The sequence below is a fragment of the Cinclus cinclus genome, chromosome 9 (assembly GCF_963662255.1).
Source record: "Cinclus cinclus chromosome 9, bCinCin1.1, whole genome shotgun sequence".
In the NCBI taxonomy this organism is placed as follows: Eukaryota; Metazoa; Chordata; class Aves; order Passeriformes; family Cinclidae; genus Cinclus; species Cinclus cinclus.
The window spans coordinates 29147321-29169282 of NC_085054.1; the positions used below are offsets into that span (position 1 = coordinate 29147321).

The following is a 21962-nucleotide window of genomic DNA, read 5'->3' on the forward strand; positions in this document are numbered from 1 at the left end:
ATCCCTGATGGTTGCAGGAGAAATTCTCCCCCAGCTCTTCCAACTACGTGTCCAGTAATGGGGATCAGAGAAAGACAGACACATTTCGGTTTATTAGAGTAGAAAAAGAAATACAGGTCCTTTACTTTGCTGTTTCTTACCTTCTGAAAGACTAACTTGGCAAGATGAAGACTCAAAACTGATAGATGTAGTAAAAATTTTAAGAAAATTTTATCTGAAAAATTGAGTTTGAGTACTTGATTCTTAAACAGAAATACCACAAAGTAGAACTACCATGAACTTAAAGGTTTTTCTGGGAGTTTCCACCAGTAAAGGCTGAGTCAGCCACAGATCAGAACTACTTCTCTCCGTTTATTTCTGATAGAATTAATTCCTTCTGCTGCATAAACTTTCAATTAATTTTAACAAACAGCTTCAAAATGAAGTGTTTAACTATTTCTGCTGAGTCTCTAGCCAGCGACTAATGGCCATTTTTAGTGTCCTGTTTGGTGTGAGCATAAGAGAATGGAGAGGAAGATTAGTCATGGGACTAGATCGTCTATTGCTGATCCAGTTTTCCATTGCTTCTCTTTCATAGGAATAGCCATCTGCAAAGAAACCATCAACAAAAGCTCGTATTACACAGGTGTGGGCACTGTGCAGATGTTAGCTGGTTAAATGTAAAAGGGAAGTAAGGAAATGCCTCCAAACAGGAAAATTGAGAGCTAGAATAAGTACTGTGTATGTGGAATCTTTACTGTGGGTACAGACAGTTACAGCTCGTTTCATGTATCTATCTCTGCCTCCAAAGCACCAAAGTATATTATACAAAAGTTAACTAAGACGTTCTTTTCAGTTTGAGTGATCCATAATGTGAAGTAAAAGCTCATTAGCAGCAATTGCCTAACAGAGCTAAAGCCTGCTGCTCTGCTGAACAGGGTGCATGTCCACCTGGCTGACCCAGCCCTGAGCTGTGCCTGTACAGAGCATTTACCACCTGGCCAGGTTCAGGACTTTGGCTCTTAAGAGTTGGTAGCTGAACCAGCTAATCCTTAAAGAACAGAAATTAAGCCCCAGCTAAGCATCAGTCACCCAGGAATATCTGTGGTGGAATACAAATCTGGGTCTGTGCCTGGGTCTCCTTGCTCCTTATTGAGTAAAGCCACCATCACTCCAGCAGTTAGCAAATGTCTTCATACTTTGGCCATTTTAATTCTCAGAACTCTGCCCTAATACCTCAGACCTGGATGAAGTTAGTCACTGTTTACAGAGTAACAAAAAAAAAAAAAATACTGGTCTTCTGAGGCTTGTATGCTCCTCCCCCCAAGAATAGAACTACAAAACACTAGTTCTTCATGAAATGTTTTAACTATGTAACATGCGGCTGGCCTATCACAGTTCCAACGGCTTGCTGCATTCAAAGGCGTCTCATTCTATACAAACTGTTAAGTTGGTGGCCTACAGATGGTGTGCCAAGCATAGTAATGAGCCTGGGTTGTTTTTTTGGGGGAGTGGGCAGGGTTGATTTGTTTGTTTGCTTTTTGCCCCGCTGAATGCACAATTCCATTTTGCACTTGCTCAGCCAACATTGTAATTAGACTTGTAAGTATATTTACAAGGCACATAAAGGAAGACACATTAAAAAAAAAAAAGATGCTTGATGCAGTATTTTTCTCCATCTCAGAGCTGTAATTCAGTAGATTAAATGTTTATCGCAATTCTGGTTTTTGCAACAGCTATTTGGAATAGTTTATCTTTCTAGGCCTGATTATAAGATAGATGTGGGAATATAAACATGGGCCTATCTTTACTCAAGTAATTAGCTTTAATCTGTGTCATGTGAAGACATACCTGTGGCAATAACAGGATCTTTCATAAGCTCCCTTGTTATAGGACATAGGAACTCATCGGGAACAGCAGCCGGGATCGTTGTCATCCTCAGTTCTTCAATTTTCTGGAGAACTTTACTGCGCAGGCCTAGAGACTCTGAAAAATTATTTGCATATAAGAGAACAGCAAGACAGGTAAGGCTAAGAGGTCAGCTCTTGAAAGAGTCAGCAGCTGTGTTACAGGAGGCAGCTCCATCTCACCATGCCCCCTAAACCACAACCTGCAGCCAGCCCTGGCTCCCACTCCAGTCAGCTCTCCCACAGGCGTTCTCTCCTTGCAACAGCAACTTGGGGCAGTAATGAGAGCAACCAGTAAAACCAGTGCAAGTGCAACAGAGCTATGGCAGAGCTGCAGCTGGTTGCACTTCCACAGTGCGCGAGCAGCGCTGCCCTGCAGCCACACTCCGGCACGGGACGCTGCGGGGGTGGCCCTTGGCACTGGGGGGAGGGGGGGGGGGGCCAGAGCCAGTGGGAAGGGACAGCTGTGCACAGGTGCTGCCAGCACCTCCAGCAGACTGGATTGCCCTTGGCCTTCACGTTGGCATCTGACACCCACCTGTGTTTCACTACACCTGCTATACAGCACTGCTGTCGAGGGCTTACAGAGGCACCCCTAAAAGGTGCCTGAGCCTGTGGTTTTTAAAAGAACACTGATGTCCTCCAAACTTCAAAGTGTGAAAAACTTCCAGAAGTCCTTAGCAAGATCTTGCATCACATTCTTAGAGCAAAGAAAACAGGTTATCAAGAAGAGAAAGGATGTTCTCATTCAAGCATTTATATGGTGGTAGACTTCAAAAATTCAGTCAATTTGACTAAAATTTGAGGAAATTTTGAGGGAATTTGAGTAAAACAGAAAATGTTGTGCATTTTAGGCAGACGGTATTTTCCTTTGCTTTGCTTGATCCTTACCAAAAGTCATCAACAAATGCACACTTAAGAATTTCACTGTTTGATTCAAGGTTGGTGAACACCCCCAGTTCTAAACATGCCACTTCTGCAATAGGAAAAACTACAGACCACCCTGTTTACCAAAGTGAGAAACTTGAATTGTAGAGAAAAGCTGAAATTCCTTTTCCACAGCTTAATAATGCAAGATCAAACAAGGAAAATAGAAACAAAATCAGGGAAGCCCATTTAACAGCATCATTAGTAGAAGTGCATTTTATGTCTCCAGGTGTAAGCAAACACACACATACAGAAGGAATGCTATGAACAATGTACATTAGGGGGGTTTTAACAGCCCCGTTAATGAAATAAAAGGCATTTCAGGGGGGAAAAAAATCCATGTATGGGACCCCTAATTTCCTTTCATCCCAACATTTCAAAGTACTCTAGAGATTAAAAACTATTTGGCTTTCAATACTCTTACCAATTTTTAATTCATTAGCAAGACTTTCCTTAGTAAGATTCAGTAGCTCCTTGCCATCAATATTATTAATTTTGAAAAGTCCAACGAAGTCTGCTAAATCCTGTGTACAGAGCCAGTCTGAAACATCATCCTCTGACCAGTTCTCAACAGCCATCTTTGATTCCTTTTCTACAGCATCTCCTTTGGAAATTAAGAGTTTTAAACCAAAACAAACAAACAAATTAAAAACAAACAGCATCTTCCCCCACAAAAAAACCTCACTACAACCCCCCAAAAGCAACCAACAATAAGATTGTCAGTTCAAAGAAACAATGTCATTAATAAATCCTGGTTTTGAGAGTACCATACATTCTTCATCTAATAAAAGAAATGCTTATTAGACATTCCTTTGGGACGGAGGGCAGTAATTTGGGTTTACCTTTCACCTATCAATTTTCAAAGTTTAGAGGAATTTAATCTCTTAGATGCCTACACTTCTGTCAAATTTGAATTGAACAAACAGCCAGAAAAGTAGCAGACACTGGAATCATCTTGCACCTCCTTAGAAGACACACCAAAATCCAAACTTAGTGTTGTGCTTTGAACAAAGACAGTATGTACCTTTGTTCCACAAATTTTAGGTGCCGATGTCATCTGTATCCTAAATTATCCTATATTAATGGCACTAACGTAATTTGTACAATTCGTTTTTCACCTATAACAACTCATAAGGTGCATTTCTAATTGACAATTACGCTTGCAATTAGTGTATTTTCAACCTGTCACAAATTATGGGCCTCCAAGAAGTCTTTCAGCACTCTGGCAATAATATTCACCTCTTAAATGCTGTCCAGAGAATAAACAAATGTGAACATCAATAAAACTGATATAGCAAATTAATAAAATTAAGATATGTCTAGTATATTTTTCTTTACAAAGTAACAGAAAGAGAATACCTCTTCTAGTCATTAAAGCATGTCAATTAGAAGAAAAAGAAATGCACATAATCCTGATGTTGCACATTAAGTGCAGGTAAGAATGTGGGATTTTCGCATCTTCAGATGGTGTTTTGAACTTAAAGAACAGCTTACAAATACTTCACACACTGACCTGCACAGGGTTGACTAAGGTCAAGCTGCCATATGTGCACAGTTTTATCCATTGAGCCTGTGGCAAGTAAGGGACTATGTGGTGCAAAAGCACAGGTTGTAACATATCTACAAATAAATAAAAAGAAGTCTGAAAATTCACAAGAAAAGTATTTCTTTTATTTATGAAACAGAATAATCATGCTGATTTCTTACCTCGTATGTCGAGACAAAGTATGAAGGGCATTGCCAGTACTCTGTAAAAGAGTTATTGTGATTTTTAATCTTAAAGAACAAAAAAAGTGTTTCTTCACTTGCTTCCTTTCGAAACAGGGAATATTGCTTCTTGAAAGGTGACAGAAGCTACCTTCAGAGAAGTGACACAACCTTGACCAAGCTGATCAGCAGAAGAGTCAGAAATGCAACTTGAATTTCCAGCTTGAAGTCCCTATTTGTTTCCCTGGAGCACTGCTCCCCTGCACAATCAGCCAGCATGGAACATGCAGGGAGAACAGCGCAAGAAACACTGACTCAAATCCGTACTGGCTGGTTGGTTGTGTAGATAAAGACATTTCTTCTATAAATCTTGTATTAGAAATGACCATAAGGATCACTGTGGGGGGGTCAACCCGCAATCCATCAATTGGACCAATAATTAACCACACCTATTTGGCCTGTTCTCTGTTTTGCCCCTAAATACTACTAAAACACTAAATTCCTGAATTTTGGCAGTTTTAACTTATTATTGAAAGACTTTCCCTCCTATGAAAAATCACATTTCTTTCACAGGTACAGACAGGTTGGAAAGATGATGAGCAAAGTTATTCTGAATCACTAATTGCTCAGTCAGCACTCCAGTATTTTGAGCTGTCCAACATGATCAAAATGCCCAAATATAGGATGAAATCTCTCTCCCTCCCACAAAGGTTTCTTTTCCTCACAGAATCACAGAATGGCTGGGGACCTCTGGAGATCATATAGTCCAACCCCCCTGCTAAAGCAGCATCACCTAGAGCAGGTATCCAGGCAAGTTTTGAGTATCTCCAAAGGAGAATTTCACAACTAGTAAACTTACTGTCCCATTTGATAAAAACCTAAGGCCACAAAACCTGATGATCAGTATTAAGAAATACTTAGGCTGTTGTTGCCTTCATCTTTCAATTTCCTGACAAACTCTAGAGGACATCTTAAATACCTGTCTAAACTTCAAACTACTAAAAGAATTGGGCCAAAGCCTGCGCAGGTATCATGTTAGTGATTTTGGTGAAGAACTTTAATGCTAATTTAAAAATTGTTTCAATACAATACGTATGTGCAGAGCAAGCTGAAGAAATTTAAAATTTGTTCATATTTCATTTTCAGCAAAATTATTATTCTTTAATAATATAAAGTACTAAAGGTATACATAATCACTTACAGGTGAACCACAAAGGATATAACAGCACTATTCTAGAAAAAGCTTCAACAGTATGTTTTAAAGACATTGTACTTAATAGAAAAATTTTCATCAAGTCTTTATTATGCTTTTATTTTATGTGCACTTTATATATTACTAACTACAGAACTTCTGTGATCACCATTCCTGATTTTATGTCAAAAGGTACAGACCTTCATGCTTTGGAAGCTAAGCTAAAGTTAGGATAACAAGAAAATCCTTCTGCTTAAATAGGAATCTTGTAATACTCATAAGTATGAAATTAATTGAGTAACACCCTACTGCAGAGAAATAAACTGACAAATCCTCACAATGTAAATAAGAAGTAATAAAAGAGAAAGACTGATCAACTCACAGGAGATTTTTCCTTAGACTCCTTCCCTTCCTACCCCCAAATGCACAGTAAATATTTTGGCTTAGTATCGTTTGTATTCTCTAATATTTTTCATTGATAAGACACTGCAGAAGCAGTGCTCATATTTAAAGACAACACCCCAACAAATGGTCCTGCATTATGCTATACTTACAGTTTCATAGATTATGACGCACTTGTCCACAGACCTTGAAAGAACACACTGACATTAAAATGATGCAGAGAAGAAAAAGGAAACTGTTTCATTAACCTTTTCCACAACCTGACATTTCAAACTCAATCACCTACAAGACACAGACCGATTATAAAGACACTTCAACAGTTCTGGAGGTCACAGAACTATTGATAATAAATATTTAGAAATCTCCAACTCTTTTGAACTTTCTGTTTTACAATATTGAAGTGTGAACCTGGACAGCCAGACATTTCAACAAGGTGCTGCTTACCCTGAAACTATCATCTGTCCATCACACGAAAATGCACAAGCCAGAACTGGGGCAGAATGCCCATTCAGTGTGCATTTATATTTTAACTGAACACCTAAAAATACAAAAAGTAAATTATTACATATGGCCATATTTGACAAGGTATAACACAAGCTGCTTTAAGAAGCCCAAAGCTCCACCAAAGATGTGACTCTGTGACATCCCCTACAAAAAAGGGGATAAAAAGATCACAGAGACAACTTCCCCTTTGAGTATCTCCAGCTTTCTCACTTTGTAGTCTTAGCATGTCCTACAAGGTTTTAGATAGTTAAATGTGTATCTGGACACACAATATTAATCCTTACATACTTTTATATATAAGAGATTACAAAAAAGTTCCCACTGACAATATTTTTGGCAATTTACCTAGTCTCTACATTGTCAATTTTGCAGGAACCAGCATTCTTTTCTCTAGCTCTTATTCAAGGCTCAGGATACACTGAAATATGAAAACAAGCCTCTCCCTGGCCAGGCAGATTAAGAGGTTTCAACCTATCAGCCTGTTGCAAGGTCACAGTAGAATTTTTTTAACTCTTTACTTTCAATACTTGTTGATAAACAGATTGCTAAATAAAATCTACATGTCACAACATCACAAAGTGCTGAATGCCTTAGCTGTACTCCAGCTAATAACGCAAAGAAATCTTTCGATTTGTGGTTAGTTTGGTTGTGAATCCAGTAGTATAAATTTGATTTTTTATTTAAATTGTCACTACAGACCTAAGACACTGGTATATTCAAAAAACATTTCTATACAAACCTAAGAAATCTGCAAACAGAATAAGCCAGAGTTTGATCTGATTATCTTGTCCACAGGAAGCCATCTGGAAGTATTTGAATCCATTTTCACTGTCTGATAAAATTAAAATATATAAATGGGAGTTAGAAACATTGAAAATAACAGCACATCAGTAAACTACATCAACATAAAAATCTATCAGAAGTTCTAAAATAGTTTGGAAGTAAGATATAAGTAGAATTATACTCTTTCCTGAATAAGTAGACAAAGAGCTGCTCTCATGTTTTATGTTTCCTTGATGGGAAATGTTTGATTCCTCTAAATATACTGCTAGAGTATTTTAACCTAAATTATATGGTTATATTCATTTTTTCTACAGTTCTGTAATTCTCAAAATTAACCATATACACATGTACAAAATTTGAAAGTATCTGACAGGGAATTTTCATATTTTTACACATTCAACTTTTCATTTTTATAAACTCACATTTCATGACTACAGTCCAGCCAAACACTCAGTAAATACTGCATTAAGTGTGAAATATAACAATAATATTTTTACAGCTTTCCCATCTTGATTCAGTGGCTATGAACATTTCTGAATGATCATGTTCCACGAGTAGACATGCACAAGGAACAGATGCATAAGGAAGTGGTTGGATGGTCACAGCCTGAGGGCAGTGGTCAATGGCCCAGAGTCCCAATGGACCAGTGGTCCAATACAGTCCTTCAGGACCGTCTACTGGGATCACTGCTGTTTAATATCTTCATTAAGATATTTAATAGGGAGCAAGATGGGAGCAAGTGCGCCCTCAGCAAATTTGCAGATGACACCAAGCTGAGTGGTGCAGGTGACATACCAGGACAAGGATCTGGGAGGACAACTGAGGGACCCGGACAAGCTCAGGTGCTGGCCCGAGGGAACCTCAGGTGCAGCAAGTGGATTGGGGCAATCCCCTGTAAGGTTCCAGGCTGGGGGATGAAGAGGTGGGGAGCAGCCCTGCCAAGGAGGACGGGGGGTGCTGCTGGGTTGGGAGGCCGTGAACGTTGCGTCCCTTGCCAGCCTCAGCTCCAGCTTCACCTCGGCCTTCCCTACACAATTGTCATTCATCTCCATACTTTTCCCATGCTAGGGGTCTTTGTTCCCACTGCCTGTGCATTTGCTTCTTGCCTTTTAGTTTGACCAGCAGTTCCTGACTCAGCCATGCCAGTCTCTTGCCCTCCTTGCCCCAGTTTCTGGCTCCCAGGCACCACTGACTCTTGTACTCAGTAGAAGACTTTCCTAAAGATCTGCCAACTCTGCTCCGTTCCCTTGGCCCTGAGGGCAGTCTCCCATGGGATCCCACTGCCAACCTCCCTGAAGGGCTGGAAGTCTGCCTTCCTAAAGCTCAGGAGCCTACCTCCATTCCTTACCTGACCTATATTCTTTAAGGTAGCAAACTCCACCAAACTCCACCACAAGTGCTCTAGATCCCATGAGCTCCTAGGCAACTGTGACTGAATCCACTTCAAAGGCAGAAGAACTACCTGTTACAGCCTAAAGCACAGAGAACCCATCAGACACTCTGGATCAAAACTTGCTCTGAATTAAGCAGGTAAAGAGAGTCTCAATTTAAAAGTATCTCTAATTGTACTGGATAAGCACAACTTGTATGCATTTCATAATGTGCTAAATCTGCCAAAAATCCCAGAAGGTTCGGCCATTGATGATTAAATAGCAACACACAAAAGGAAATATGTTGACTTCCAATAATATGTGAATAAAAAATCAAGCATGATCATAAATCAGCCAGAACAAATCCACAGTGTAGGAAATACCTGTTTTGTTGCCTGTTTCACTTATCTTGGCAAAAGACTGTAATTTTTAAACCAATAGAATCATCTCAGTATGAAAGGGAGTGGGGGAAACTATACTCTGATCTGTTTCAGCTGCAACAGATTTTTTTGCCCTCAGATGCAACTCTTAGTTCACCATGGAGTTTTTGTGCAGCATTTTCACCAAGAAAGATGCTACACCTTTGAGTGGACAAACATTTGTTTGATTTGGTATTGTCAATCACTAATTCTCTGTTCTGAAGTGCTGTTTGCATCCATCTTCCTCAGCTTCCTGCTGCTTCTGTCCTGCTTTCTTCCCCACTGCTTCTCTCCTGTTTTCTTCCTGCCCTGCACCACCTCCTTAGACAGGGTGGTACACAGACAGCAGTACTCATTGCTAAGTTCAGCACCTGAAGATGCAGGTGGCTGCTCAGTTATAACTTTTGGGGCCTTTGAAAGGGCATCTTGTGTATTCTGAACACAAAATCATAAATATGTTGATGAAGATCACTTTGTCTCAACAGTAGAGTTGGAAAGCATGAAGGTATACACACAAGGTTGTTATGTCAAGTTGCTGCACTACTTCCTAAATCCAATCATGAGGCTTCTTCCAATTTCCTAACCTCCATTAGAAGCAAATGACTATGTGGTCAAATGCTAAAAGAGCTTTAAGATTTTTGAACATCTTAGTGGAATGCAGGAGACTCTGGGCTCATTATTCCCCCAAATTCCTCTAAATGAGAAAGTCTGGTGCAGGAAAATAGCCTATCTCTTCATATCCCACAGTTCAAGCATTTAGCTTATTAGGTTTACAGCTCTGTACATTGTTTTAATCCAGTCCTGCTCCTTGGGAACCAAAGTATGAAAGTGTCAAGTGGGAATGGTAATCAAGCACTGCATCTTCTAAAACCCTTGTCTGCTGCAGGGTAATTAGCTACTCAAGGTTATCACCTTGTTTGTTGACCTAGTACATTCCTTGCCACCAACCTGAGCACAACATTTACTTAAGAATATTCCAAATATTCTAAAACATCAGCTTTTCACAAGGTCATTTGTATCTTGAGCACCAATGGCAAAAAGAATATGAAAACGATAGCTAGGGAGAAATAAAGTATTTCTGTTTTAAAATATTCTTTCCCTGATGAGTTGAATAACTAACCAGATACTGGATGTGAAGAAATATCACAGCAGGTAACACCAAGATCATGTGCTTTTTCATTATATAGGCATCTCATTTTATCATCCCAAATGGTTAAATCACCACTTGATGATCCAGTGACAAAGAAATTTCCATTGGGAGAAAACGCACAAGCCATCAAAGAGCCACCTTTAACTTTCCCAGATCTGAAAAGCAAGAGTACACAGGATTTAAATTCAGAGTAGTTCTACAAAGTGACCTCTCAAATGCAGTCTGATGCAATAAGCCAAACTCTTTTAAGGTCTGCACTTTGGAACTAGCTAACAGAGGAAGAGAAACTCAAACCAACTATGAAAAGAGAGCAAAATAAGCTCTGCAGCAGGGACCATACCTGCTCTTTGCCAACAGGAGGAAAAACACAAAATGGCAGCCCAAGGCAATAATTTTAACTGAGTGATAAAATAATTTTCAAACTAAAGACAATTTGCATGGATTTAACACTTAAAAGGCACAATGCACTGTTAAAATTCTATGGCAGGATACATGTTGGTAGTCAAAGACAAATATACAACTATCATTAACATGGACTTACATGTACACAAAAAAGGGGAAAAAAGACTGACAATTCTTCTGGTTTTAGAGACAAAAGAGAACACCTACTAGCCCATGTGATAAGATGTAGCTGAGTAGAACACTTCATGATTTATGATGTGGGATTACTTTTGAACAACTTGTACACAAGAGAAAGCAACATGGAAAAGAAATTCTGTATTTTAACTAAGTCAGCCAAAACACTTTGCAAAACCAATCTTAAAAAAATTTCTAGCAGGTATGGAAGTGTGGTCAACCCTCAGGAAGGAAGTGGGGTCAGCCTAACATCCTTTACCTTATCTGATAACCTAAAGTTAATTGAAAGAGTCTCACTCCTTTTAATGGACACCAGACCCAGCCAAGCATGCACAGCAGAGTCTTTAAGCGCAGGGAGAAAATCACAGCCATGAGAAACAGGCACATGGCAAGAAATGTCAGTCCTACTTACTCTGTCATCGCACTCTGCAGAACAGCTGCTAATTCTCTTTCACTGACAGAAATTTTATTTACTGCCAGAGGCGTCAAATGTAATATCTCAAGAAGATAAATCAATACATTTTCCTGTGTCACAATAGTCAGACCCACGACCTTCTAAAAAGCATTGTCTCCCTTAATTATTTTATCAAGAATACTATCAAATCCACTACAGTGCTTCCAATCGTCATATGTACAATCCTCTTTCTTTAGTGAATCCTTTTTCTTTAGCTTCTTTAGAACTTTCCTTCTTTCATACAAAAAGTTGCAGATTCTGCTCTGAAAGCAACAGCCAAATAAATAGCACTGTGCATGCATTTAAAGCTTGCAGGCTAAATACCAGTTTTGTAACCTAACTACGGAACAGGAAATAGAGACCACTAAGAAATACATTAAGTCCACTTGCTTTCTTGTTGTTCACATCCATCATAGAAATTACTTAAATAGCCATCTTCACAATTTGAACAGTCAGTTACAACAGCTGAGTAGATAAAGAGAAAATATTATGTAATTTTATAATAATTACCATCCATATATTTAGTCAAGCAACAAAACTGCATAGTAAAATGTTTTCTCATTTTCAGCATCAACACAATCAACTGTTTCAAAAGAAACAGAGGACCACAGATTGACATTAGATGGTTAACTAACTTCCTCTGACATAGTTTTTAAGTACCTTGATGATTTCTATGTGATACTGATTTCAGCTTTTAAAAACAGGACATGTGCATTTTTCTATTTGCAATTACAAACGACAGTAAAAAAATTTAAGCAGCTGAAAATACATACACACATAGACATCCCAAAACAGATATAGTTAAGTTGACTACTGCTGGCCTGTTAACACTCTGAAATGAACTTTTAATAGCTGATGGGGACAGGATGGGAATATTCAAGTTTTTTCTTATTTCTTCATAATGAAAACACCAAAGCAGAATAATTCCAGCTTGTAATAACAATACAGTTTCTATGTAGTCATTACACATGCACCATTCAACTAGTAGAAAATTAGGATCTAGGTCTAAAACATGCACCCCTGCATACATTAAGAGCATACAATTGCAAGAAATGTTGTTTTCATATTTCTGTGTTTTTCCCTTCAGCAACAAGCATTCTGAATAAAAAATATAAAATCTCTTCACTTGTAATGTCTCAAAACAGATAAACCCTCAGGTTTCAGAACACCAATGACTGAATTTCCCAATTTTTCTTAAAGATAAAACTAGGAAAAAATAGGTTGTCTTTATTGTCTGAAAACAAAACCACCATTTCAGTGTTTCTTTATGGATTACAAAAAACATGGTGGCAAAAATCTGTAAGAATTCTGTTTATGGAAAAATTTCCAGATTTACACAATTTCAAGTAACTACAATCAATCATTTTGAAAACCTCTGCAATTCCCATGTAAACCACTGCTGTGGAAGGCAAGGAGGCCACAAAAGGAGGGACATGCTTGACAGGGAATGACCAACATCAAACAGTTCTGTCTTTCAGAAACAGCTGCTCCCTCAATCTGGAGTGAAACATCAGTTCACTCAAATTCTTAACTACTTTTCTAACTTTAGAGTAATTTAGTTGTGTAATAGGGCCCTAAAAGCTAAAATAATGTCTCACCAAGTACAGGTTACAACTGGCCTGAAGAATGCACTGAAAGACAGAGATGTAGCTGAGGACTCAGAAGATAGCTCTAAGGATCATGCCTTTAACTGCGCCACACCAATAAATATGCTCATCTGTTTCAAATGTTTATTGGAAACCTATGTGAAACGTTGAGTTTTATTTAGTACCATTGCTTCTTTCTGGCACTTCATGTCTTAAAATGTACTGTTTCAGGACAGATTCATAGTTTCCAAACTCTGATTGCTGGATTACCAGCAAGCTTCTATGACCTTCCTGGACTCCAAACACCTGGTAATTAAACATTCAATTTATACTACTACTATGTGTAATGTAATATAAAGCACACAGTACAGTCAGGCTCCACTGTGTATTACGTATCAGTTTGCTGACCCACTGTTTAGAAACCAGATGCATGCAGTCTGCAATGCATCCTGATCTCATGCTAAATCTATTCAATGAACTTTTAAAAAAAACAGGATTTAGATGCAAGATAACTTGGTAAAAATCAAAACTTCTTGCATTCGAGTTGTTTAACTTAAAAAACAAAAAAAGCTACTCAGAACTTTTCCCTCTCCTTTTGGTAATCTAAATCCTATTCCCGCTTCTTTGCGATACCCATCAGTAGAGTAAGTCTGCCTATCTTGTTTACAGTACAGCGTACCACTTGAACTATAGTCGCTTCAAAACAAAGTATTAGTCAAAAAATAATTGGCACCCACCGGTAGAGCTTCAAGGACTGCACGTTCCAGAGAACCACGCTGCCATCCGCTGCCCCTGCTAGCAGGTAGGCGGCCTCGGGAGAGAAGCGGCAGACCCTGACGGGGCTGGCCCCGGGCTGCGGCAGCACGGCCAGCCTGCGGCCATCGCGGGGGTCCCAGAGCGCCGCCGTGCCGTCCGTGGAGCACGAGGCCAGCACCCGTCCCGACGGCGAGAAGCAGCAGCAGTGCACGGCGTACGTGTGACCTTCCAAGGGCGAGTACGGCAGCTCCGCGAAGTTGCTCAAAGAATAAACGCGGATTGTTTTGTCCAAGGAACAAGTAGCCAAGCATGATGATGAGAAGGCGCAGTAGTTGACATCATCACTATGATCTGCTAAAGTGTGAATTAATGTCGCCATTTAAAAAAAATAAAAGTCTGAAAAAGAGTTGAACAGTTAGACTTAATTTTCCTATTTCGCAAATGAAATATACTATCTTAGCAAGACAAATTCTGAAAAAAAAAAAAAAACAAAAAACAAAAACAACAACAAAAAAACCCCTCCTTTGCAAAGGCAAGTTTTTCACCCAGCATTGTGTAAGCACAGAATCATAAAATCAGGGACTAGTTTGTGTTGGAAGGGACCTTAAAGCCCATCCAGTTTCAGCCCCTGCGATGGGCAGGGACACCTTCCACTATCCCAGCTTGCTCCAAGCCCCATCCAGCCAGGCCTTGAATGCTTCCAGGGATGTGGCAGCCACAGCTTCTCTGGGCACCCTGTGCCTGGGCTTCAACACCCCCACAGCCCAAGAATTTCTTCCTAATATCTAATCTAAACCTACTCTCAGTTTAAACCCATCCCCCTTTCTATCACTGCAAGCCCTTGTAAAAATACCCTCTCCAGCCTTTTGTAGTGTGTGGCTGGAGCACTTTCCAGTAAAGACCAAGACAAAAAAGTCATTGAGTACCTCAGCCTTCTCTATGTCTTAGGTAACCAGGTCTCCTGTTTCCTTCCAGAGAGGGATCACATTTTTCCTAGTCTTCCTTTTATCACCAACATACCTATAGAAGCTTTTCCTGTTGCTCCTGACATTCCTGGCTGGATTTAATTCCGTCAGGACTTTAGCTTTCCCAGCCTAGCCCCTGACTGCTCGAACAATCTCTCTGTATTCCTCCCTGGCTATGTGTCCTTGCTTGCATCCTCTTCCTTTTTTGACTTTGTCCCTTCTGCTTCCTTTGATGGATAGCAACAGTATTGACTGCAAAACATCAGCGCAACACCACATACCTGTGTTGCCAACCCAAGATTTGACCAGACTGACAAAAACATTTAAGTCAAAACATGACTATTAATTGAATGATCAGAATTGGAACCTCTCCAGAAGTTGCATTTGCTGCTACACAGAACAACAAAAGGCAATGTGAATTTCACATGCGTTTTCCCAGGACTTAAAACTGCTGAAACCAGTTTAAATTGTATCAGACAAGTGATTTACACTGCTATGGTCCAGGAAATCCCCGAAGAGGTATAGTTCAACCACTTACTCCCCATGCTGCACATCACAGACAAGTTTCCTGAGAATAAGGAAGCGTAGAGCCAATATAAACTGCCCACAGCTCTTATAAGCTCTTTATAACGAAATGAAAAACAGTAATACTATTTGTGTTGAGTTAACTAACTTAAATAATAGTCTGCTGTTTTAGATAGGTGCTTCATTCTGAATAACTTCAGTACTGACACATCTGCAAACAAAATCATATATTACACCTTTTTTTTTACATAGAAACACACATACACACACACTCATATGTTTATATGTATGTAGACATGCAAGTGTGTATAAATGCATGTACATGTGCAGAGGTATGTTCATATACACACAGACACAAAATTGCCCTTGCATATGTAAGGGCAAAATACTTGTTCTCTTCAGACAGTGTATGGCACACCGATTTAGTTAAATACCAGATCACTGAACACTACCTGCTTTAGCTTCAGGATGCTCAGTTTTACTACTGCTCTCTTTAAAACCATTAAACAGATGAAGTAGTGTAAGTAACATATCTTAGCTGCAGGAAAAAAAAGAAACATACTTCAACTACGAGAAACCGAAGAGTCAGACAAGGCGTGACATCTGGAAAGATAAGCTGAAAAAGGCACCTTGATCAGAAGACTTTTAGGAGCTCACTGCAGGAAAGGAAACCTAAAACCAAGAGGTTTCAGTATCAACACGACGAGAGCATTCGTCACCAGAGACTTGTTCAGCACCACAGCATCATCTCCTCTGGTAACGACGTATTTTTTCTCATAATCCATAAACCAGAAGCACCTTCCCACAGAAAGAGCTACAGCAATTCTCGGCACGGCTGGTAGCCCCTTCCCTACCGCTGTTTCCCACAGCCTAGCCCCACCCAAGGCAGCGCGCAGGCGGCGAGGCCGGGACGCGCTCGGAAGGTCGGCGCAGTCACCCCGAGCTCCAGCGGCGGGTGGTGGGTAAACAGCACCCTGCCCCGGCTGAGCGGGGGCCCCGCCGCCACCAGGCCCGGCCGTGAGGGGATCCTGCCCGCACCTCCCGCGTTCCGACCGCGACAACTCCGGCCTCGGCCACACCCGCACGGCGCGGGGAGTTGCGCACGCGCGGTGCCCCCCGGACTCTCGGCATGGTACGGCCCGGCCCGGCCCGCCCCGCTCCGGGCCGCGCAACTGCGCGCCGGCCGCGGGGGGGAGCCGGCGCTGCGTTTCCCGCTCTCACCGCCGCCACCGGTCCCGGCCCTGAGACAGCGCGGGCGCGGATCGTGCGACCTTCAGCTCCGGCCCGGAATCGCGCAACGGCCGCCGGCGCTATGGCTGCCTTGGCACGAACCCTGCGTGGGCGCGGCCGGTGCCAGCGCCTCCGGGAGGTCGGCTCCCGATGCCGCTGGCGCGCCCTCAAATCCGCGCGCTGCCGGGCGCCAGCCGTGTCTGAGCGGGCAGCGGGGCCACCGGGATCTCAGCTCTGCCGCCGAGCTGGACGCGGTGACCGCCTCAGCCCGGCCTCCGGCCGCCGCGGGCACGGAGCGAAGCGGAGCGCAGGGCAGTTCCGACGACGAGCGCTCCCTCAGGCCCAGCGAGCCGTCAGGTAATTTACACCATCGCCCCCACTCTACATACAGGCTCAGCAACTCATACATAATAAATGGCTTCGCCGGCACCTACAGGTTTTGAGGAAGACAGTGTCACTTTCTCAGAGTCACTATGCCCAGGGAGCATTCCCTACCTGATTCCGTGTTTAGTCTGTACCATCTCACGCTCTGTTTTATTGCACATTATTTGATTGCACACTCTGATCCACGGCTGTAAGCCTGGCCTTTCATTGTTCTGAATCCTAGGTGACTGCCACTATGAAAAAGAAGGCTTTACACCTCCTTTTAAAGATACATATTTTGATTTTCAGCTGCTCTTTTATCATCCCGATTTTTTTTTTTTCCAAAGAGATGACAAGAGACAAAAGAGTACCCACACTCAACCAAAACATTCTTCATTGAGTGCCATTACAGTACTTATAAAATAGTAACTTTGAAAGTTTTGGAATTAATTCTCTAAACTAAGACTGGCACACTTTGTTCAGAAAGGATGAGAGCACACTGAAAAAGTTCTCCTCTTAAGAAAACATACAATCAACAGAAGAAAAAATTAATGAAGAGGAAACATTACAAACATTTTTCTAGTGGTTAAATCCCTGCTCTTTTCTATGGCGATATGAGGCCATATGCATTACTAAAGCTTGCCATTCAAATGTAATTTTACTGCGAGAATTATGAAGACATTGTTTGTTAGCAAGGAAAGCAATACACTGGCCATGTCAAGTTAGCGAGAGGTGATGCTTGTCTCACTGTCATCACTACAGTAGCTGTTGCCACCTTCTCCCAGCTGTTCAGCTGAATTGGGATACAAGCTGAAAAAAATGCAACATGTATTATAGATATTGTATGTGTTGTGGCTGGTAACCTGACATTTCAGAAAACTAACAGTTCTAGTATTGCAGACAAAGCATTAACCAGTACAGAATCTGAAAAAAACAATCATTGAAGAACTAGATTTCTCAATTACCTATGCATAGCACCTTCTTACGAGCTTACCATCGTAAATTCAAAACAGTGATTAATGTTCATATTGATGGTACATGTCAGGAAATCTCTTTACTGAAGTCTTCAGAAAGGTCATGAAAAGGAAAGCCATGGAGCAGTCAGTGTGGGAGCTCACGTTAGCAGGCAAGACTCTCTGACACCCAAATGCGATATTTTTATTCAAAGTAATAACAGATTATTCTAACAGGACTTCGCAATAAAGGAAAGTATTACTGAACAAGATATTCCGGGGGGAGCAATGGAAACATTCATTAAAAAACAGGCACTAAGACTCAAACACGGCAGACTTAGTTTAAAAGCAAAAACCAACACCCCTCCCAACACTATTTTGTGAGACAACAACAGGTATTGTGGTTCCACAATATAATATCTGTTTGTAATTCCTGTACTTTCTTCAGTGAGAGCAAGGATTATAATTAATGTCCTTCTACAACCAAAAGAAGGGAAAAAAACCTTACATGGCCAGTGTTTTTCAGAAACATGACCAAACGTGTGCATTTCTGTGTCTGTAAGAACAGTGATCAGCCTGGCACACCTCTTATTTACAGGCAGGGAACTGCTTCCTGACTTGGTTTGGCAATTCTTCCTTATGAGCTACCATTAATAGCCCAGGAGAATTAGATGCATCATAAAAAGAACTGAATGTTAAATGCAAGACTCTCAAGATATTATCTAAAAAATACGGCAAACAAAACAAACAAACAAAAAAAAAAACAACCTGTATACACAGGACCTGAAGTATTAAAATTGCCAAGAAAATCTGGTTTGCAAAACAGTCTTTTATTGTATCCGTGCCACACATACTAGTGAAAAATAACACTCCTAAAAAAGGAAAAGAAAAAGAATGCTACCTTTCCACAACATTTCTTTTAAATAAAGCTTCAAGTTCTCTTACATTAGTACAAAAAAAATTCCGATCTATCTGCCCCAACAGGCCACCACAACACACAGTAGATAAAACACAGTGGTTACAAATATCTTCTTTTGTTATTCTGTGGCAAGGCAAATGGAGGGAAATGTTTCTATGAAAAAATACTGTGTGCGTAGGAAATTGTCACAATTTTCTTCCACATGGATACAAATGATTAGACTTGAATTTGAGGCTGTGGGGGCTTGAAATTATATAACAAAATAGAAAAATGGAAAACTAATATCCCCTACACCCTGTTTTAAAGGCAGGCACTACCAAGATTAAGGAGACTCCACAGTGTTGGTAGAGGATAATTACTGTACAAGCCATAGAGCTATAATTACCTTAAGACTAAAATAAAATGCTACCATCCTCCTAAGGCATAAACAATAATGTCTGCAAACAATATATACACATCATACATATTTAAAACAAGACTTAATATAAACAATAATGAACAGTATATACATGTCAATTTTTCTTCACTGTCTTGAAATACAATTTAACTACACAAGTGATGCAGCAACATATATATAAATGTACTTGTAACTCTACAGTAAAGTTTAATTTTTAGTGCCTTCACAGCACATCAGTGTAAACAGTTTTACTTGGCTTTGTTTTATATTTTAAAACATTCCTTGTTGTATTTTCAACATTTAAAGCAATTTTCTAGTTCTTCCTTTTCACAGAAAACGAAGATTCTGAATGCTGTATAATCATAAATAATTCATAAAATTAAATACATTCACTAAAAAATAAACTACAAAGTAAAAAAAAAGAAAAATAGATATTTATTGAAAGGGAAAAGAGAACCATTTTCCCAAGTAGAGCTCTGGTGGTTGAATATTCAGTGCGTTTTGATAAATTGCTATTGCACTATAACACCCCTTTCTTTGAAATTCTTTGGGTGTGCTTCCCTGTTCTACCTAAATTAGTTTGTTAAAACACACAAACCAATAACCAAGGGCCATGGCTGCTGTAGGAGTGAAGCCTTTAAAACTAGTATCACAACTCTGTGATATTTTAAAGGAAAAATTTAGTTACGTATGTGCCTTGCACTTCCATGTAAATATAGTTCACATTGCTGGTCTTGTCAGTCCTCATTTAATTAAAAAAAAAAAAAAGAAAAAAAAAGAAAAAACAGTTCTAGTAGCTTCAGCTCACTTTGAAAATCTCTGTCCATTTTTTTTCAAAATACTTCCTCATGTTGTGGCCAGCCCTGCCTATGTCAGAATCATCTTCATTGAAAGTTTCACAGTTGTCAAAAACAAGCCTGACATCCAGCGAAAATGCTTCAAGATTAGGGTACCTGAAAGAAGAAAAAAGTCAATGATTTTTGTAACATAGAGAATCAAAGGGGAAAAATATTTCAAAAATACTTCAGTAAGAATTTAAATTAGAATTTCTAACAAGAAAATGACTATTAGTGAAAGGAAATACTCTCTTGTCACTGTTATTTTCCTCTGAAGTTTTGTAAAGTAGAATTTTATGCCTTTACTGGAAAACAAACTTAGAAAACTAATTCCTTCTCTTCAACAGCTTTCTAGTTAAAATGCTATGGCTATTTTCCATTTATGCATCTATTCTTGGGCTCAGGGTCCTTTCAGAATGTTGGACAGAGCTGAATTTATCTAAATGAGGAACAAATGGGTACAAAAAAAGGCTGCCCAGATAACCCTATGAACACTGTCTTTGCTAATTCTTTTTATCTCAAAATATCCCTGAATAGCCAAGAGTGTTCCAATATTCATAAGAATTATTAAAAATAAAAATAAAAGTTACAAGTGTATTGATATGAGCACACAGGGAGCTTTTAGATCTCATATTCATGGGAGAAAAAGCCTGAAGACATTAAAAAGCTCCTTGTGCTATCCATCCTAGGAAAGTTGCTCTGTGTGCAGCTGGCAGACACTGCAGAGGGTCCATCTTCACAGCTGTATTAGAGCACAGGGATATTAAGAAGGAGGGAAGGGACACGGAGGCATGTAGTATGGTCTTCTCTTAAGAATCTGTGCAGTCTGATTGTAGGACTATAAAATGATTAACCACCATTACAGGAGTGCTACCCACAACAGAGCTGGCAATTCACTCCATAGCCACATCATTTACAGGGACTCCAGTATCCTAAATCTACACAGCTGGTTCTCTCTGACATGCATTTACACTAAGATGTCTCCAGGAAAAAAAAGATGAGGGAAAAAAAAGCCTTCCTGTTGATTGTTTTGGTGCATTTGACCTGGCAGTTTTATTGTTTTTCAGCCAGTTCCACACATTCTCCCATCCAACATGCTATTTCTCTTGGATATGGTAAAGATAAAAGTTTACAATTAGGAATTTTTATTTTGACTGTAAAAGTAATCGGAGATGTGTCAGAACAGAAGAATATACAGATTAGCTAATTCAAAAAGTGTATTGCATTCCAGTGTTTAAATGTTTTTAAAAAGTAAAATTTACATTAGGTTTACTTACTGTCCACTAGTTAGCTTGTCTCTAATAGTAGAAAAGTCCATAGGTTTTTTAATAACTTTCTTATAACCAGGAACAAGTTTCAAGTTTACAGGAAGTAAGAAAGGCCAGGCATCTTCATGAGTTTCCAATTCTGAGAGAATCATGCTGAATAAAATAAGGTTTCAAATCAATATTTTTAAACTGTTCATACAATTCACAGTGTTTTCACTATTACGTGAATTCCCTATGAACTGCTAAAATATTCACTTTACAAAAGGAAAGTACTTTATTCTGCACCCCTGTGAGAAGATAGGTTGAAAGGATAGTACAGAAGGCAATCTCTCCCGATGAATTACAGCTGTACTGATTACTGAGGGGTAGAAACATTTGTGCATGCCCAATGAGTTTGGGTGTTACAGCAGCGTGGGTTAGCTGGCCACCAGTTACAGTCGCAGTTTGAGTTGGAGCTTGAGACTGAGAGTCTGCTGCAGTTTGGGATGGAGCGTGCTGGCTGTGCTGCGAGGAGGTAAGGGACAGAAAAGGTAAGATGATGTTGTGTGAGGGACAGACAGGGTAAGGCGGCCAGGAAAGGGACAGCTTGGGCTTAGCCACTTCTGTAGAAGGAAGAAGGGATCTTGGAAAGAGGAGAGAAGGAGTCAAAGCTGTGTGGAGCTGCCTGTAAGAAAAGGAGTCAGTACTACATGAAGTTGCCTATGAAGGAAGGAATCAGAACTGCCTGAGAGAAGTAAGCTGAAAGAAGGCATGAAAAGTTTTCTAATAAAGGACTGGTGGTGATTCCAGTCTGT

The 21962-nt window shown here is 40.0% G+C and overlaps 2 protein-coding genes across 6 annotated transcripts in view; both read right to left on the reverse strand.

Annotated features, from left to right (window-relative positions):
* Positions 1 to 73: 73 nt before the first annotated feature.
* On the reverse strand, positions 74 to 16158 carry WDSUB1 (WD repeat, sterile alpha motif and U-box domain containing 1). 5 transcript variants are annotated; one of them, XM_062498319.1, is made up of 11 exons: positions 15765 to 16158; positions 13694 to 14108; positions 10311 to 10495; positions 7358 to 7450; positions 6559 to 6652; positions 6267 to 6300; positions 4521 to 4561; positions 4327 to 4433; positions 3238 to 3417; positions 1831 to 1965; positions 74 to 587 (listed from the first exon to the last, which is right to left on the reverse strand). In XM_062498319.1, the coding sequence occupies exons 2-11, from the start codon at positions 14089 to 14091 to the stop codon at positions 433 to 435; spliced, it is 1422 nt and encodes a 473-aa protein (XP_062354303.1). In that variant the 5' UTR covers positions 14092 to 14108; positions 15765 to 16158; the 3' UTR covers positions 74 to 432. The 5 variants fall into 5 exon arrangements, with proteins under 5 accessions (XP_062354303.1, XP_062354302.1, XP_062354304.1 ...); XM_062498318.1 differs by lacking the exon at positions 15765 to 16158 and having other exon boundaries at positions 13694 to 14904; XM_062498320.1 differs by lacking the exons at positions 1831 to 1965; positions 15765 to 16158 and having other exon boundaries at positions 13694 to 14904.
* A 1671-nt stretch (positions 16159 to 17829) lies between these two features.
* BAZ2B (bromodomain adjacent to zinc finger domain 2B) overlaps positions 17830 to 21962 on the reverse strand; it is a 63361-nt gene continuing 59228 nt past the window's right edge. Inside the window, exons 34-35 of the mRNA XM_062498006.1 lie at positions 21178 to 21321; positions 17830 to 20017 (exon numbers count right to left, since the gene is read on the reverse strand). Coding sequence (XP_062353990.1) covers positions 19864 to 20017; positions 21178 to 21321 — 298 coding nt within the window. The 3' untranslated portion in view covers positions 17830 to 19863. The remainder of the gene's footprint in view (positions 20018 to 21177; positions 21322 to 21962) is intronic.

What these genes read in the sequence shown, in the direction of transcription:
- WDSUB1 (XM_062498319.1), bottom strand. Translation starts at nt 14,091, where the DNA reads ATGGCGACATTAATTCACACTTTAGCAGATCATAGTGATGATGTCAAC. An exon ending in GCGTCATAATCTATGAAACT is followed by an intron (nt 4,562 to 6,266) that starts GTAAGTATAGCA and finishes ACTCTTTTACAG; the next exon opens with AGTACTGGCAATGCCCTTCA. An exon ending in TGCTAATGAATTAAAAATTG is followed by an intron (nt 1,966 to 3,237) that starts GTAAGAGTATTG and finishes ATAATTTTTCAG; the next exon opens with AGTCTCTAGGCCTGCGCAGT.